The sequence below is a fragment of the Erythranthe guttata genome, chromosome 5 (assembly GCF_056151865.1).
Source record: "Erythranthe guttata isolate IM_541 chromosome 5, IM_541, whole genome shotgun sequence".
Classification (NCBI taxonomy): Eukaryota; Viridiplantae; Streptophyta; class Magnoliopsida; order Lamiales; family Phrymaceae; genus Erythranthe; species Erythranthe guttata.
In genome coordinates this window covers 13,918,157-13,934,178 of record NC_142537.1, presented here as the reverse complement: position 1 = coordinate 13,934,178, position 16,022 = coordinate 13,918,157, and the positions used below count along the sequence as shown (strand labels likewise).

Below are 16,022 nucleotides of genomic sequence, written 5' to 3'. Positions count from 1 at the left end.
AAATAAAATAAAATAAAATGAGCTGAGCTCGAGCTCGATAGGCTCGACTCGACTTGAGATCGAGCTCTTATATTGAAAGCTCGACGAGCTCGAACTTGAGCTTGAGCTCGGCAAATTTGAGTCAAGCTCGAGCTCGAAAAATTTGGCGAGTTGGGCTCGTGTACACTCCTGGTCGAGATTGAACCATCAATAATATATATTTTTATATAAGATGCATTAGTTTCTTTATTGAGGTACAAAAATTAAATAAAACATGGTTGCACATTTTGTTTGAACACAAGTATATAAAAAATAAAATACGTGTAGTGGCTGTCAAGTTTGCTTTTTAAGTTGGAGTCTTGGAGGGGCCCTTCCGTCATTTGAACAAATACAAAAAACTTGAATGATGAGTGAAACTAAACACTCTATTGGCGCCATTCAACTTTCAACTTCTAAATACAAAACTCCTATTTTGCTTCTTTTCTTTTTCCCCTACTATTTCTCTACTTCACTTTTTCTTATTTTATTATTTGTGTATGATTGTCTCACTTTTGCATGTTAAGTAGGGTGTTCATCGGTTCGGTAAACAAATCGAACCGTGTCGAACCGAAAAGTGAGGGGTTAGTAGTACTAAGTTACTAACCATTTGTTTTTTAATTTAGTAACACTCATTAGTTCTAATTTTTATTTGAAATAAACCCAAAGTTTTATACCTCTTATTTTTTGAAACCATAATTAGGGATTTCTTTTCTTTTGAAAAAAAAATGATTTATTTATTTAATTTTTTTTTTCTTTTTTTTTTTTAAAGTTTCGTCGACAATGGAACCATGGAGCTCTGATCAGTTAACTTCATATTAATTGAGTTGATTTAGTTGACTAATTTTTCCATAGAGTGGTACGACGACTGGTTAACACATTACTCCTCATATAAAATATATTAAATGAGTTAGTTAATATGTGTGCCTAAACTTGTACCAAAAGGCGAAATCCCTCGTTCCCAAGGCTCTCAACCCTTGGTCCGACAAGTATTTGATGGAGGAATGTAAACCATGGTAACTCAACGGTCCGTCCGTTAAGGTAGTGGACCTGGATCTGGTGCCCACAAGGAACCAACCCTCCAGAACCAGTTGTGCGCCTAAACTTTAAACGACAAGTAAAATCACAAGAAAGGGTAGTAAATATGTAAACAGTAATTTGCATCCATCTCCCCTAAACGTCGACCATTTTATAACAACATCCCAAATATTTAAGCTTTCGACAACCACCTCTTCTTAACTACGATATTTTGTAACCGTACCCTCAGATATTTAAAATTTTGTTATTTACTTCCCTTAGACTATAATAATTTGACAATCACACCCCCTCCATATTATCATATTATTTTTCATTATTTATTGTGTTAGATAGTTATGCATGAACATAATAAAAATAATGAAAAAAGAGTAGTTTTTAAAATAAGGAAAAAAATAAGTTATTTATAATAATGTAAAAAAAATATGCTAGAATGAAAAAAATAAAAATGTCAAAGTCTGTAAAATAAAAATAAAATAAAATATGCTAGATGAAAAATGAAGATATTAAATGCATGAGAAAAAAAATAATCAATGTAGTTTGAATTTTATTTAAAATCATATTTCGAATTTGTAAGTGAAGAGCCATTTTTGGAATGAAATAACTCCCTCCGTTCCTAAGCCATTTTTGGAATGAAATAACTCCCTCCGTTCCTAATCTCAATAAATATGTCTTGATTTTAGAAAAAAATAAATATAGATAGACCAAAATATCATTGTTTAATAATTAAAGCAGAAAGAGTGTTGGAGAGTTAATAAATGTATAATTGTAAAATATGTAATTAATGCAGCATTGAAATTGTAAAGTGACAGATATTATGTATTAAAGTGAGTAATAAAATGTGAAACAAATGTTTAGTTTGACTTGTCATTTAATTCTAATAAGTTTTGTCATCAGTGATCTATATGTTAAGACTCCTAATTTGGAGGATACATTGAAAATCTAAAACATCCCTTTTCATTTAATGATGTGAAAAAAGAGAGTTAATAAATAGACTTGAATTTATAAGAGCAAAATAATAAGAACAAAAAAATGTATATAATGCAGTATTATAAACCTAAAGTGACATATAATATTGAACAAATGTATTTCTTAATATTGACAGTTATTACTTAAAATTGACAATTACCAAATGAGAAATAAAGTTTATGAAAAATGGATGTCAAAGACTCAACTAAATATTTTTTGGGTAGAATTGCCAAATAACAATAGTTTGGGGACAATAGATGCTAATTACCCAAAATATAAAGGGTTAAAATTCGAGTTATAATGGCAAAATAAAATAAAAATTGATGATCCATCACCGTTACTAATGATTGCTCACCCAATACTACATTAATGGTGAAGTAATATGTAGTTAGTGCTAATAAAAGACTTGTAGTTGAAGAATCATATATGCATTTATTTGTCTGTTTTTTTTTGTTTTTTTTGGTAACTAAGGTAATTTATTTTTCTCAAATTAAATTCTGTAGATACATGTATTTATTTATTTTTGCTGACGAAAGAACTCGTAGTTAACCATACCGTCCTGTATAGTAGATTGCAAATTTTACGAGATTTATGTGTTATAATATCGGGTGACCCTGAAATTAGAGTGTTTGAATTTTAATTGTATAATTAGAATAATTTTCCATAATCTTTGAAAATGAATTAATTAAAAAAATGAATTAAAAAAAATAAATTAATTAAAAAACAAAGCGACGTTTGAGATAGATAAATAATCCGAGTAATCCCACTATCTGCCCTTTTTTCGCATTTTCAGTTTTTATTTATTTATTTATTTTTGTTTCAACTGTCAGGAAATTCCAAAAGCCAAAACCTTTCTCCCCATTTTCGAATTTCTCCGATCACTTTTCTCTCAAGTAAACCATAATAAATGTGAAGAAAAATCGGTGGAGGAAAATGTCGAGCAGTAGCTACAGAAATGGCGGCAGCATATCCAGAGGCGGCGGCGGCGGCGGCGGTGGTGGTGGTGGCGGAGGAGCTGCGAAGTCTGAGAATTATAGTTCTAAATACTCTCCGTCGTCTTCATTCAAGTCAAAGGTGCAACATCAGTCAACGGCTTCTTCTTCTTCTACTCTCCGCCGCAGCAGCACTGGCTCGAGCCGAGATGATTCTACTGGTAATATACCTTTTGTGTGATTTAGATTTACGGATTTTTGGGTTAAAAAGTTGTGGTGAGAATTTTTGTTGTTTCCTGCGCAATGCGTGTGATTTTCATGCTGTTTTGATTAATTATCTTGTTGGATTTTCATTTTGATTTTGATTTTTTTTTTTAATTTTCTAATTTTTTTGTTTGTTTGTTGGAAGAATGTGAAGGTTTTGATCTTCAATTTCTTATACCGAGAGCATAATTGAAGATTGTGGTAATTTTTTTTGTTTGTGTTTTTGGATTGCAGTTTAGTTTATCTTCAATCAAATAATGGTAATGGCCAATTGCATCAGAACTAAATTAGTTGATTTATGGATAATGCTCTCGTAAATTGCGATTATTTGCTTTAATGGTTTAACTAAACCTTCTACATGGAAATATTTATTATCTCTGAAATGGCAGGTTTTGCAACAACTCTACATGTTTTTTTTTTTTTTTTTCTTAATTGGGATTGTGATGTAGTTGTGATTATTTATTTCCCTTTTCTCTTGGGTATTTACTCCAATTTTTCTAGTCCATTGGCAAGAGTCAAAGCTTCCGTATTTTGTTAGATTATTCCCGCTCATAACATTCTTTTCCTTGATGTGGCGCGTTTCCAAACAACGTGGTCACTTGTCCTTTTATGCATCTATCAAGGTAGTAAAATAATTTTATGAAAAAGGTTGAAGACTAATTGCATGCTAAATATTACATGGTGTGATATAGTGTCTGGGAGAGTGCGAGTTGCTGTCAGATTACGTCCTAGAAATTCAGAAGAGATGATGGCAGATGCTGATTTTGCTGATTGTGTGGAATTGCAACCGGAGGTACACAACCATATATCAAATATCATTGTATTCTAATGCTTCATCTGTCTATCACCAGGAGACTATTTTATTGCTTCGGCAATTGGAAATATACTCATATAGTTGAAGTCAGAACTTTTTTCTTGCATCTCAAATTGTGGTTTTCTTGGCTTTATTTCAGCTCAAACGGTTGAAACTTCGGAAAAACAATTGGGATTCTGATACTTTTGAGTTTGATGAAGTTTTAACCGAGTTTGCATCTCAAAAGCGTGTGTACGAGATTGTAGCAAAGCCAGTAGTTGAGGTAAACAAAATCTTACTTATTTGTTGATTCTATTTACTTGTTGTGTTCCTATTATTTCCAAAACCAGAGCTCTTATTCTCTATACGTGAAATAGTTCTTCATTCATTCTTTTTCCTTGCAGACATATTTTCTTTTTCCTTTAAACAAATTGATTGAATCCGTATGTATATGATTTTTGTATGAGTTTCTATGTCACATCAAAAACCTTTTCCTAGAGATTTAGGTACTAAAGGATGGGAATAAGTTGGTTCTTTCTTTTAAAATATATTGATATCTGATATCTGATATCATGAGTAATCAATATTGATTATTAATTTTTGCAATGTATGCTAAATCTTTTGTTCGATTTAATGAATAGATGCATTTATGTTGTTTTCTTCAGAGTGTTTTAGATGGTTACAACGGAACTGTGATGGCATATGGGCAGACTGGTACTGGAAAAACCTATACTCTGGGACGACTTGGAGAAGAAGATGTTGCTGATCGTGGAATTATGTTGCGTGCAATGGAGGATATATTGTCAGAAGTATCACCTGAGAATGATTTAGTCTCTGTCTCTTATTTGCAGGTTCTGTTAACTACGAATATTCATCGCCTTTTTACGGAATTTTGTTTCAATTCTGCAGTTGTATCTGAAAATTGATTTTGTTTATATATATTCTTGCAGATTTACATGGAAACGATACAGGACCTCCTTAATCCAGCTAATGATAATATATCTATTGCAGAAGATCCAAAAAGTGGAGATGTTTCTCTACCTGGAGGGACTTTGGTAGAAATTAGGGATCATAAAAGTTTTATGGAACTGCTACAATTAGGGGAAGCTCATCGTTATGCTGCAAACACGAAATTAAATACTGAATCCTCGCGTAGTCATGCAATTCTAATGGTGAATAAAATACAGTCTATTTGTGATATTTTTTTGGCATTAAATTATGCGGGCTCATGGTATTGATTAACATATTTTATGACTATTATATGTTGGGATCTGTTTCTTTTGCAGGTGCACATAAAGAGGTCCGTCAAAGGAAGAAATTCTTCCTTTTCAAGTGAAAATGGTAACACGACTCTATTGGGTAAAACATTGAAGCCTGCCATTGTACGAAAAAGCAAGCTAGTTGTTGTGGATCTTGCTGGTTCCGAACGCATTAACAAGTCAGGTATTTCTCTGGTATTGTAAGGGAATATGCATTCAGTTTCATAATTATGGAACTGATTGACCTATCTATGAATTTTGCATTGTTCTTGAAAAGAAGTTATTTGCGTAGCTGTGGGTTAAATTAATCAGTTTTTTCTATAATATCCGCCTTATTCTGTAGTTACTATAATTACTTCATGTGGTTATGGCATTTATCTTTCATCTGTAGGTTCGCTAAACAACACATTACTTCATAGTATACTTCCGTTACTTATTTTGAAAGAAGATATTGCTTTGGCATTTATAAGCTCCAAAATGTAGTCCTTTCTTCTTCCTACTTTTAATAATCATTTGTTTCCATCTGGCGGCAGGGAGTGAAGGTCATACCTTGGAGGAGGCCAAATCTATCAATCTCTCTTTGAGTGCACTAGGAAAGTGCATTAATGCTTTGGCAGAGAACAGTGCCCATGTTCCTGTCCGTGATTCAAAGCTTACTAGACTGCTTCGAGATTCTTTTGGAGGTGATAATTTATGTAAATGAGGCTGCTATCATCAAATTATTTATATGCAAAGAACCAATTATTATAAATTGAAAAAAAAAAACCAGGAAATAGTAGAGTAACTAAAAGATCCAATGAAACGAAATGTTTATTTAATACAGTGAACAATGTCCAACTCGTAGGTACAGCAAGAACCTCATTGGTTATTACTGTTGGGCCATCACCACGTCATCGAGGGGAGACATCTAGCACCATCATGTTTGGACAACGGGTGAGTTCAATTTTTCCGCTGCATTTCTTTGAAATTTGAGCATTAAATATCTAGACTTATCTAGTTACTCTTCTTTGTATTTACTAGGTTTCATTTGAAGATAACTGTGTATATCTAACTGTCTCTATATAACATTGTCTTAGATCCTCAAAATGATAAATGGAAGTTTTAAAAGTTATTATGAAACACTGTTTATTGGTTCCAAAAAGAGTCTAGTAATATACTTATTATTGTAGTTGTTGTTGATTCATTCGTTGTTACCATATTGATTTATGCAGGCTATGAAAGTGGAAAATATGCTAAAAATCAAAGAGGAATTTGATTACAAAAGTTTATCAAGGAAGCTCGAGATACAATTGGACAAACTAATTGCAGAACATGAAAGGCAACAAAAAGTATTTCAGGACGAGATTGAAAGGATAGCTTTGGAAGCACAAGAGCGTGTTGATGAGGTGGAACAAAACTATGCAGATGCATTAGAGGTATGTGAATGCACTACATGCATATGATCGTGCAAAAGTATATATATATATATATATATATATATATATATCATGTTATTTTTTCATCTTAATTTCGTTTGTTATAGTTCCATATACTTTTTTGGTAATATGTAGAAAGTCGTTCGTAAATATGAGTCTTCTATGAGTTGATATGATATAAGTCCATATGCGTGGTTAGACTTGCACTTCAAATCTCTAAGTATTGTTATCTTTTTCAGAAGGAGAAACTGAAGTATCAGAAAGATTACATGGAATCCGTTAGGAGGTCAAACACAGAGGTATGCACAATAAAATCCCTCACGTGATGCTTTTAGTTGAGGATTGGTATGTTAGGCTGCTAAAGTTTGCATACAGTGTAACTAAGTAGTTGGAGATAAAACTATTAATCCAGTCGCAATATAGCACGACGCTTACACAAAACTTTTCATTAGTTCCTAGGGATAATTTAACTTTCGAAAGACATGAATTAATTTTTAGAATGAGTAAGCCAGTTTGAGTTTCTTGACTCTCTCAGATAGATTTTTTTTTTGTTGAAGTTTCTCCTAAAATATGTCAAATTGACTTTTGGACTTGTCTAGGCTTCACAAGTATTTTTAATAAAGATGGAGGGTTCACTAGTTAAAATTCCAATTTTATCTCTGTCGGAGTTTTTAAAATGCTACTATTTTTTTTTCTATTTCCTGTAGCCTACCATGCTATTGGCTTTAGGTGAAGTTGCGGAGATTAAACAAAAGCTTCACAATGAAATTGCCTTGCGCAAAGCTGCAGAAGCTGAAGTTGACAATCTTGAAAATCAATTGATTCATTGGAAAAACACTGAGGTGTTTTATTCGTTAATTTCTTAAGTTATTATCAGAACATTTGTTATTTCTTGTTAAATTTTGTATCTTAGGGTTTTAATAGGAATTAGTTGTGTTACCAGAATGCCAGAAATGCCGAATTCTTGAAGCTTCGTAAGATGCTGGAAGATGAAGAACGACAGAAGGCAAAACTCGAAGACGAAATAGAATTGCTACAAAGTCAGCTACTGCAAATAAGTTTTGAAGCAGATGAGGTAAGCCCTAAGCAGTTTGTCATACCAATTAAACAAAAACAAGTTCAATTGATCCCTTCCGTTCAACATGCATGGCAACTCTTGCAGTTTCCGCATGTCAAACACTTTCCAGTTTCAGGAATGAATTTTTTGATACCTGCCAGAAAATAATTTTTGAAAACCAAAAATGCATTTCAATGGCAAATTCCCAAACATTTTTGTTGCTTCCTTAATTATTAATATTATTTGATAATTAATTGTACATTGATAGTAATATTTAATTGAATATATTTTATAAAGATATATGAAAATTATAATCTATAAATAAACAGAATAAATATATGTATATAATTTTATGAATATGCCCTTATAGTTTTAGTATTTTACACGTTTCCCCACGTTCCTATTTTATGGATATGTTACTATTTCATGAATTTAACTTCATTAGTCTCTAGCAATGTTGTATGAGCTGAATTTGGCCGGTAAGTAATACATGAATTTCCCGTTTGCCAATAAAATAAGTATGTAATTTCCAAATGTCGTGCATGAGAAATTATCAACATTCATTCTTAACGACTTTGTAGTCAAGAAGAAATCTTGATAGAGGTTTGAGTGGAGAGATACCTAGTCCCGTGGATTCTCTCACCCCCGAGTCCAACCATCAAGAGCCCAGAGAGTCCGGCAATGGAGAGAAAACTTCGATGGTGAAACTTTTTGAACAAGGTGGTTGACTGATATCCTTTGAACTTTTTTTTTAATTTTCTATTTATTGTAATTATTATTTTTTCCCTCTTTTGTGTTCTGTTTTCTGATATCTGACATATCGCAACAGTGGGATTGCACAAAATCTTGTCATTACTTGAATCAGAAGATGCTGATGTACGCATTCATGCTGTTAAAGTAGTTGCAAACCTTGCAGCGGAAGGTAGGATCTAAGTCATTTCCTATTCGTTTGGTATATATTGTTTTCCATGTTTCTTCTGCCTTTGTTTGGTTTTGATGATTTAAATGATCCGTATGAAACGAGATTGTCTTCTGTATCTTAAGAACTTATTGTCAGTTTGATTAGGTTCGTGTCAGTGGCATATACAACGATTAGTTCCGATTTGCTAATATTGGGAGTTAATCTCTTCATTCTCTGCTATATTAAGTGCTGGATCTGGAATTCGAGCCTGGGTTCCATTGGAGCTTAGATGCTTTTTTCTCTGTGAACATTTTCCCCTTGCCCTTACAGTGTTATGGCTAACAGAATCTTTAGATTCTAGGGAATATTGTTATTTTTCTAGTTATTCATCCTTGCACGTGTCATGTCACTACCTAAATATCCTTAGTGGGTGTAATTGTAAGATTTTTCATTTCCGAGGGGGTTTATTGTAATATTTTCGAATAATGTGAAATTTGACCTTTTTAGCCATTGGTTTAGACTTAATTTAATCCCAAGATGGCCTTTATCTATCGTTGCTCCATTCATAATTTCTCTCATTATGGTTTTATGGAAACGAAGGAAGATGAATAGACAAATGATTATGAACTCTTTTACATCAAATATATCCATTTTTTTTGGTATCGGGGTATAATAAATATTTTGCATTAAGATATTTTAACCAGTTTTTAATTGATGGACGATTTAGACATTTCACTTTTTTTTTGTTATTTCTGTTATTATTTTAACAGGCTGCCGGTTTGAGGGGGTAAATAAATTTTTGCTAAGTAGTGTATTTTTGCAATTTTGGCATGCATCAGGGGATTATTTGTAATTTACCCAAAAAATATATATGAACTTGGATGGAAAAGAACCATTTTGCTAAATCATTGTGAAGCTCTCTCTATATAAAGCTGGTGTTTATCTTTTTTCATGGAGAACTTCCATGTCCTACAATGTTCATTCGATTGTTCGATCCTTCAAACTGGGGTTGCTTATGAATTTTACAGCTCATTATTATTTCCTTAATATTCAGAGTCGAACCAGGAAAGGATTGTGGAGGCCGGTGGACTTACATCTTTACTTACACTCCTGAGAAGTTCCACTGATGAAACCATACATCGCGTTGCTGCTGGGGCTATAGCAAATCTTGCAATGAACGGTACATTTTTCCATTTCGAATTTATATATTTACTCGTGAAGATATTCTGTATTACATTTGAGTTTTGAAGACAACTCGTTGGTTAATATTGGCAGAAACGAACCAGGAGCTTATAATGTCTCAAGGAGGCATAAGCTTGTTATCACTGACAGCAACCAAGGCAGAGGACCCTCAGACTCTCCGTATGGTCGCTGGAGCCATTGCTAATCTTTGTGGCAATGGTAACTTCTCATTTATTGCTACTCTTTTTTCTGTTATTTAAATATTTTAGGGCAAATTACTGCCAACCTCCTGGGGTATGGCCAAATTACGAAAAAACCCCTCTTGTTTGGGTAATTACAGCCACCCCCTCCTTTTAAATATTTTTACAAAAGAAATTATATAATTCGGTTATTTACCGAACCAAATCGTATATTCAGTTCGGTAAACGGTATGAAATGTTGGCGTACCGAAATTTTGGTTCATTAAACATCCCTAAATTTACCTCTGGAGGGGTTTTTTTCGTAAGATAATATATAGTTGAGGGGGTGGCTGTAATTACCCAAACAGTAGGGGGTTTTTGTAATTTGGCCATACCTCAGGGGTGGCCATAATTTGCCCTATATTTTATGATAAAGGTCGTTTGTGTTAACAGTCACTTTGATAAACATTTGCTGTTACTCTCACAGATAAGTTACAAGGGAAGCTAAGAGCTGAAGGCGGTATTCGGGCTCTGCTGGGAATGGTTAGATGCAAACATCCAGACGTCCTCGCTCAAGTTGCTCGTGGAATTGCAAACTTTGCAAAATGCGAGTCTCGAGCATCCACTCAAGGTCAACTACTTAGTCTCGTTCGTATTACATGCTTAACCAATTTATCTCATCAAAAGACAAATCCTTACTGATTTGAGGAATGATGTCTTCACATCCAGAATAATTTTACCTTACTGATTTACTATTCGCATTCGCACTCTATACAAACTCGTCTTAAACATGATATAAACGTAATTATCTGTAAACTGATATTTTTTTAATTTTTTAATACAGGAACTAAGAGTGGGAGGTCAGTACTAATTGAAGATGGAGCACTCCCCTGGATTGTGCAGAATGCTAATAACGAAGCTTCTCCAATCAGGCGTCACATTGAACTAGCACTCTGCCATTTAGCACAACACGGTGAAAGTTCATTTCAATATTTTACCCTTTTAAAAAAAAAACTCGATCAATGGTATAACTAAACTGCCAGAACTTTCTTTAATTACAGAGGTGAATGCAAAGGAAATGATTAATGGTGGGGCCCTGTGGGAACTCGTTCGTATATCTCGAGATTGTTCAAGGGAAGATATAAGAGCTCTTGGTCAACGAACACTAAAATCAAGCCCTAGTTTCCAAGTTGAGTTAAAGAGGCTAAGAATCGATTGTGGCTGAAGTTGTGAAGAATCAAATTTTAAAGTATAGTTATTAACTTAGGTTGACAAAGATTTGAATTTATATAGCCTTTAAATAGTTGGAAAATATGTTAAATGTTTGTTAGTAAGTTATGTACCAATTTTTAACCATTGTTTCTTCCTTAGTAACTGGTACTGGAATTGTACATAGAACGATGAGTGAATAGTTTGTCTTGTGAATCATTTCTACGAACACATTTGTTTCCAAATATGTAAATTGGTATTTTTGTTGCAATGAGGCTGTTAATTTGAATTTGGATGTCGGTAACTATATTGTTTTTTGTGGACATAATCGATGTTCATGTTGATGCTACATCGGGTAAAATATTCACGTGAATTTATATGCTAGTAATTTCACTTGGATCCCCTGTGAGATAGTGAAATTATAGATTCTTCCTCTCTCAGATAGAATGTTAGGTAGGCTTTCAGATGTTTACACCCTTGATGTATGCCAAAAAAACTTTAAGGTCCCTGATGTATTGATAATTACAATCAGACCCCTAAAACATTGTTAGAAATCCTAACAGAATAATGCATTAGATAAGTTATTCCGTTAAGGTTATAACGGACTATTAATTTCAGGCAGTGATGGAGACAACATAGAGCTAGTAAGTGACATGACTCTCCTAACAATTCTTAAGTCCTTATTATTTCATATAAGATTTATAAATTTTCGTCTATGGTAGCATTAACGGCTCCGCGGGAAATAAATATAGTGCATATTGGTCCCTAGGACATGAAATCTTGGCTCCGGTAATTGTTTCAGGGATGTGGCAGTAACTACCAATACCACAGGGATCTTAAAATTATTTTAGTATACCTCATGGTTGTGGGGTGAACTCCCTATTTAACTTTTTTTTTGGAAAATATGCAATACCCTTCTCAAATGGAAAATATTTTGAACTAAACCCAATTAACTTTTAAATACTTTTTTCATAACCCAAATGTCAATTTAAATTAGTGAGACCCACCCTTAAAAATATGTTATTCCTATTTTACCCCTTTAATAAACATCCCAACCTAAATCTCAAACGCACAATCTCTCTTTATTTCTCGTTTATTCTTTCGTCTTTGTTCTTCTCCCAGCCTACCATTAACATCAAACCCACAATTCTCGTTCTTCTCTCTCTCTCATTTTCCATATCTATCTCATCTCAATCTCTCTCGACGTCAGCGACAGGAGGCCGACGACGGCGACCGGAGAAGGTGCGATTGCTAGGCAAGTGCACGCAAATCGATGAATGGTGGAGAAACAGTGACGACGCGGGAGGCAATGGAGGAGGCGGTGACGGTGGCGGTGGCAAAATTCTGATATGAGGGCACAACCGCGGTTGTTGAGTCCTCCACCGCCGGCGCTGCTACCACTGCCGCGAAATTTGCAAAATAATGGTATAATTATCCATCTAGCTATACTAAATTACTAATGCAATTTCTAATATAGAAATATATTACTTTTAACTCCCCTAGACATTGAAATTCCTAACATTAACATCTCATGATATTACATTTACCTCCCCTATAAACAAATGAGTGCAAAGTGACAGTTTACTGCCGCAAAGAGAAGCCGATTTTACATTTCTTTAGCAAGCTTTTGAAATTGGAAAGCTCCACTTGTGATTGCCATTGATTTTTCTCTAAATCGTCGTTCTGATACCATTTTTGTTGGATCGTTTGCACAATATATATACACAATCAAAGTAGCGGAATAAATCAAAGTAGAGAGCTATATTATACACAATCAACAAATTTACAACTCACTCAAATTTACAACAAATGTATCTAATCTAATACATGAACTATAATTAATAACATTCTATTTCTAGACATAGATTCGTATGTGAATCTTTCTCAGAGGAGTCACATTTGTGTATCGTTCCATATTCAATAATTCTAGATAATTCTATAATCTTTAATGTTTTGAACTTATCTACATTAGTAGAATCTAGTATATTCATTTTCAACATAACTTGATTATTTTTTTGTAATTGAGTGGTGATGTAATTAAGTTTTAGATCTCATCAAACAAAACATATATGTTCAATCATCATTTAATTGTTATATTACAAACCAAATGAAATAATAAACCTTCAAAGATTCATATGGAGTTTTTTTTTTAAACTCAAAAAGTAGATATACATTTTCCTTAACAATTTAGAGAGTTGTCATCCAAGGCGTAGATATTTCTAGGAAATCGCTAGAAACCTCTCTATTATACTTACATGCGGAATATACCTAGAAATCTAATGGGTTGCTCTAGAGAGCCACTCTAGACCATACGATAAAATCACTCTCCATCATCTATTACGGAGGTAAATTATAAATAGAAGTATATGATTCATTTGTCATCATTAACACCTAAAAGTCGCAAATCGAACATCTTGAACTATTCTTATATAAGTATGTTCACAAGACTACAAAAATACTGAATAACACATCTAGCATTTTTTTAATAAGGATGGGTCCAACCTCTTTTCACTTATTAGTGATAGAGTAAATTTGTGTTAACTTTTTTTTGAGTAAAAATTTGTGTTAACTTATGAAAGAGTAAATACATACTTACAATGGTATTCCAAACCTATTAGGTTTCCATCTACACAATGTTGTTGTAAACAATACATGAAATCATAAATTAACTCTCCAAATAAAAAAATATATTAAAAATCATCTATACTTACAATGGTATTCCAAACCTATTAGGTTTCCATCTACACAATGTTGTTGTAAACAATACATGAAATCATAAATTAACTCTCCAAATAAAAAAAAATATTAAAAATCATCTCTAAGATCAGGAATACAATCACGGTTGAGCTGACGGATGATCTCGTCTTCGAAATCATCAAACTACTACCCCTGAGGAACGCACTCCAGTACTCATGTGTCAGCAAAAACTTTAGAAGCTACATCCGGTCAGAGTTTCATGCGTGAACACGCGCTCCTATCATCTGAGTCGGCTTCGGCGGCGCCTCCCTCCGGCCGGATTATCATCTTCCACTGCTCGGCCTACCAGGCCATGCTTTTCACCGTACTCAATTCTCTGGCGGAGTCGAAGCCCGTAACCGTAGCAGCCGAGGCCTCAATCATGGCATCGTGAAACGGGTGTTTCTCCTCCGTCTGAAACCCTACCACTATTTCATCCTCAACATATTCACCGGCGGAAACATGTTTCTCGGCTACTGTTGGCCGAAAACCTACACGCAAGTGCACGTATCGTACAAGTAATATAGTGGACAATTAAGTCCGGATATCAAACCCATAGGGAATATTTAATTACTTAATCCTAGACGCTAAATTCTACCAATTATTATCAAGCCCACCCTACACCAGTCGACTTTAGAGAGAATTAACTAAAATAAACTAAACTAACTAAGCAAATTAAAAAGGCAAAAACAAGAAAGCAATTTAAAAACGAAGATTAATCAAAGTAGACAAGCCTAGGATTTTATTCTCCCCCCTATGTGATTATTACTCCCCCAATTCCTTGAATTATGCAAGCAATTAACCGGGATTATTAACATGAGATGCTAAAATAATCATAACCCGCTTCCGCGTGTATTACGATTCTAATACTCTAGATTCAATTACTATATTCCTATGCAATTAATTCTAGAACACATCATTAAGCACAAATCTCAATAATGGCTACCTAAGAGATTAACTATATTCCTATGTTAATACCACAAAGGCTCTTCTACCACAGTTCTAATTATTAACCCGATCTTCCAATTCATGCGATTAACAATAACATAAAAGCGCATAAAGTGGCCAGTTTCATGAACTTAATAAAACAAGTAGAAGAAATAATCCGGAATTAAAACTTGCATAAAATCATAGAAAAGGGTTCATAAATCCCACTTAGGGTTCCAAATAAAATCCTAGAAATAAAGACTTAGCTACTCGTAATTCTTATGATAAATAAAATAAAATAAATAAATTAAATAAGAAAAACTATGCTTGAATCTTCGTTGATCTTCTTTGCTCTTGAATTTGCGTCCCCAGATGGATCCCTAATTGTGTGCTTGACTTGGTCTTATATAGGGTGGAAAAATTGGGGAAGAAGGTAGTTTCCTTGTGCAATTAGGATTCCTTTACTGCGTTTTTTTCGTCATCTCAGACGGCCGTCCTGAATTTTGTACTAAGACTCGGACGGCCGTCTCACAACCAGAGACAGCTTCTGGTTCTCAGACGGGGGTCCCAGAATTTGAACTAAAACTCGGACGGGGGTCCGAGCTTTAAATCTTCAGAATTTTGATTTTTTTCACTTTTGGCCCAAATTTTCTCCAAAATTGCAGTTTTGACCCCATACTTTTCCAATTCTTCAATTTGTATCTAAAATACAATAAATCAACTTTTTAAGCACCAATTATCGTTAAAACACACCAAAAGCTCAAATAAAAAGATACGATAAAGTGTAAAAATATACACTTAACACACCCCCAAACTTGAACTTTTGCTTGTCCTTAAGCAAAATCTACCAATAAGCAAATAACTCAACTATTACATCTCATCACATAGATCAATGATCAACTTCACGTTTTCAGAACTTGTAATTATAATGACAATTCTTAGGCATTCGCAAGCTCAAAATTCAACAACACTTAGTCACTCACCATTACAAAAAACCACAATTCATACAATTCCTTCAAGCATCCAATATTTGCAAATGAAAGATAGAAAGAATTTATACTTACATGCATATGCTTGACTCCAAATACTCACCAAATTATTCTACTCTACTAATATCGAACATTAAGCTATTGGGATCATTGGGGCTTT

At 33.7% G+C, this 16,022-nt stretch overlaps 1 protein-coding gene across 3 annotated transcripts; it reads left to right on the top strand.

The window, feature by feature from the left end:
• Positions 1–2,645: 2,645 nt before the first annotated feature.
• Positions 2,646–11,481, top strand: LOC105954503 (kinesin-like protein KIN-UB). 3 transcript variants are annotated; one of them, XM_088817719.1, is made up of 19 exons: positions 2,646–3,172; positions 3,908–4,008; positions 4,169–4,291; positions 4,674–4,859; positions 4,959–5,180; positions 5,295–5,451; positions 5,801–5,950; positions 6,112–6,200; positions 6,479–6,682; positions 6,922–6,981; positions 7,390–7,524; positions 7,626–7,757; positions 8,321–8,459; positions 8,569–8,661; positions 9,695–9,820; positions 9,916–10,041; positions 10,489–10,632; positions 10,846–10,974; positions 11,063–11,481. In XM_088817719.1, the coding sequence occupies exons 1-19, from the start codon at positions 2,953–2,955 to the stop codon at positions 11,224–11,226; spliced, it is 2,700 nt and encodes an 899-aa protein (XP_088673845.1). In that variant the 5' UTR covers positions 2,646–2,952; the 3' UTR covers positions 11,227–11,481. The 3 variants fall into 3 exon arrangements, 2 of the variants coding, with proteins under 2 accessions (XP_088673845.1, XP_088673846.1); XR_016031103.1 differs by having other exon boundaries at positions 2,792–3,172; positions 9,916–10,102; positions 10,455–10,632; XM_088817720.1 differs by having other exon boundaries at positions 2,792–3,172; positions 6,118–6,200.
• The last annotated feature ends 4,541 nt before the right edge of the window (positions 11,482–16,022 follow it).

What these genes read in the sequence shown, in the direction of transcription:
- LOC105954503 (XM_088817719.1), top strand. Translation starts at nt 2,953, where the DNA reads ATGTCGAGCAGTAGCTACAGAAATGGCGGCAGCATATCCAGAGGCGGC. An exon ending in GTAGTCATGCAATTCTAATG is followed by an intron (nt 5,181 to 5,294) that starts GTGAATAAAATA and finishes TTTCTTTTGCAG; the next exon opens with GTGCACATAAAGAGGTCCGT. An exon ending in GCTTCGAGATTCTTTTGGAG is followed by an intron (nt 5,951 to 6,111) that starts GTGATAATTTAT and finishes TCCAACTCGTAG; the next exon opens with GTACAGCAAGAACCTCATTG.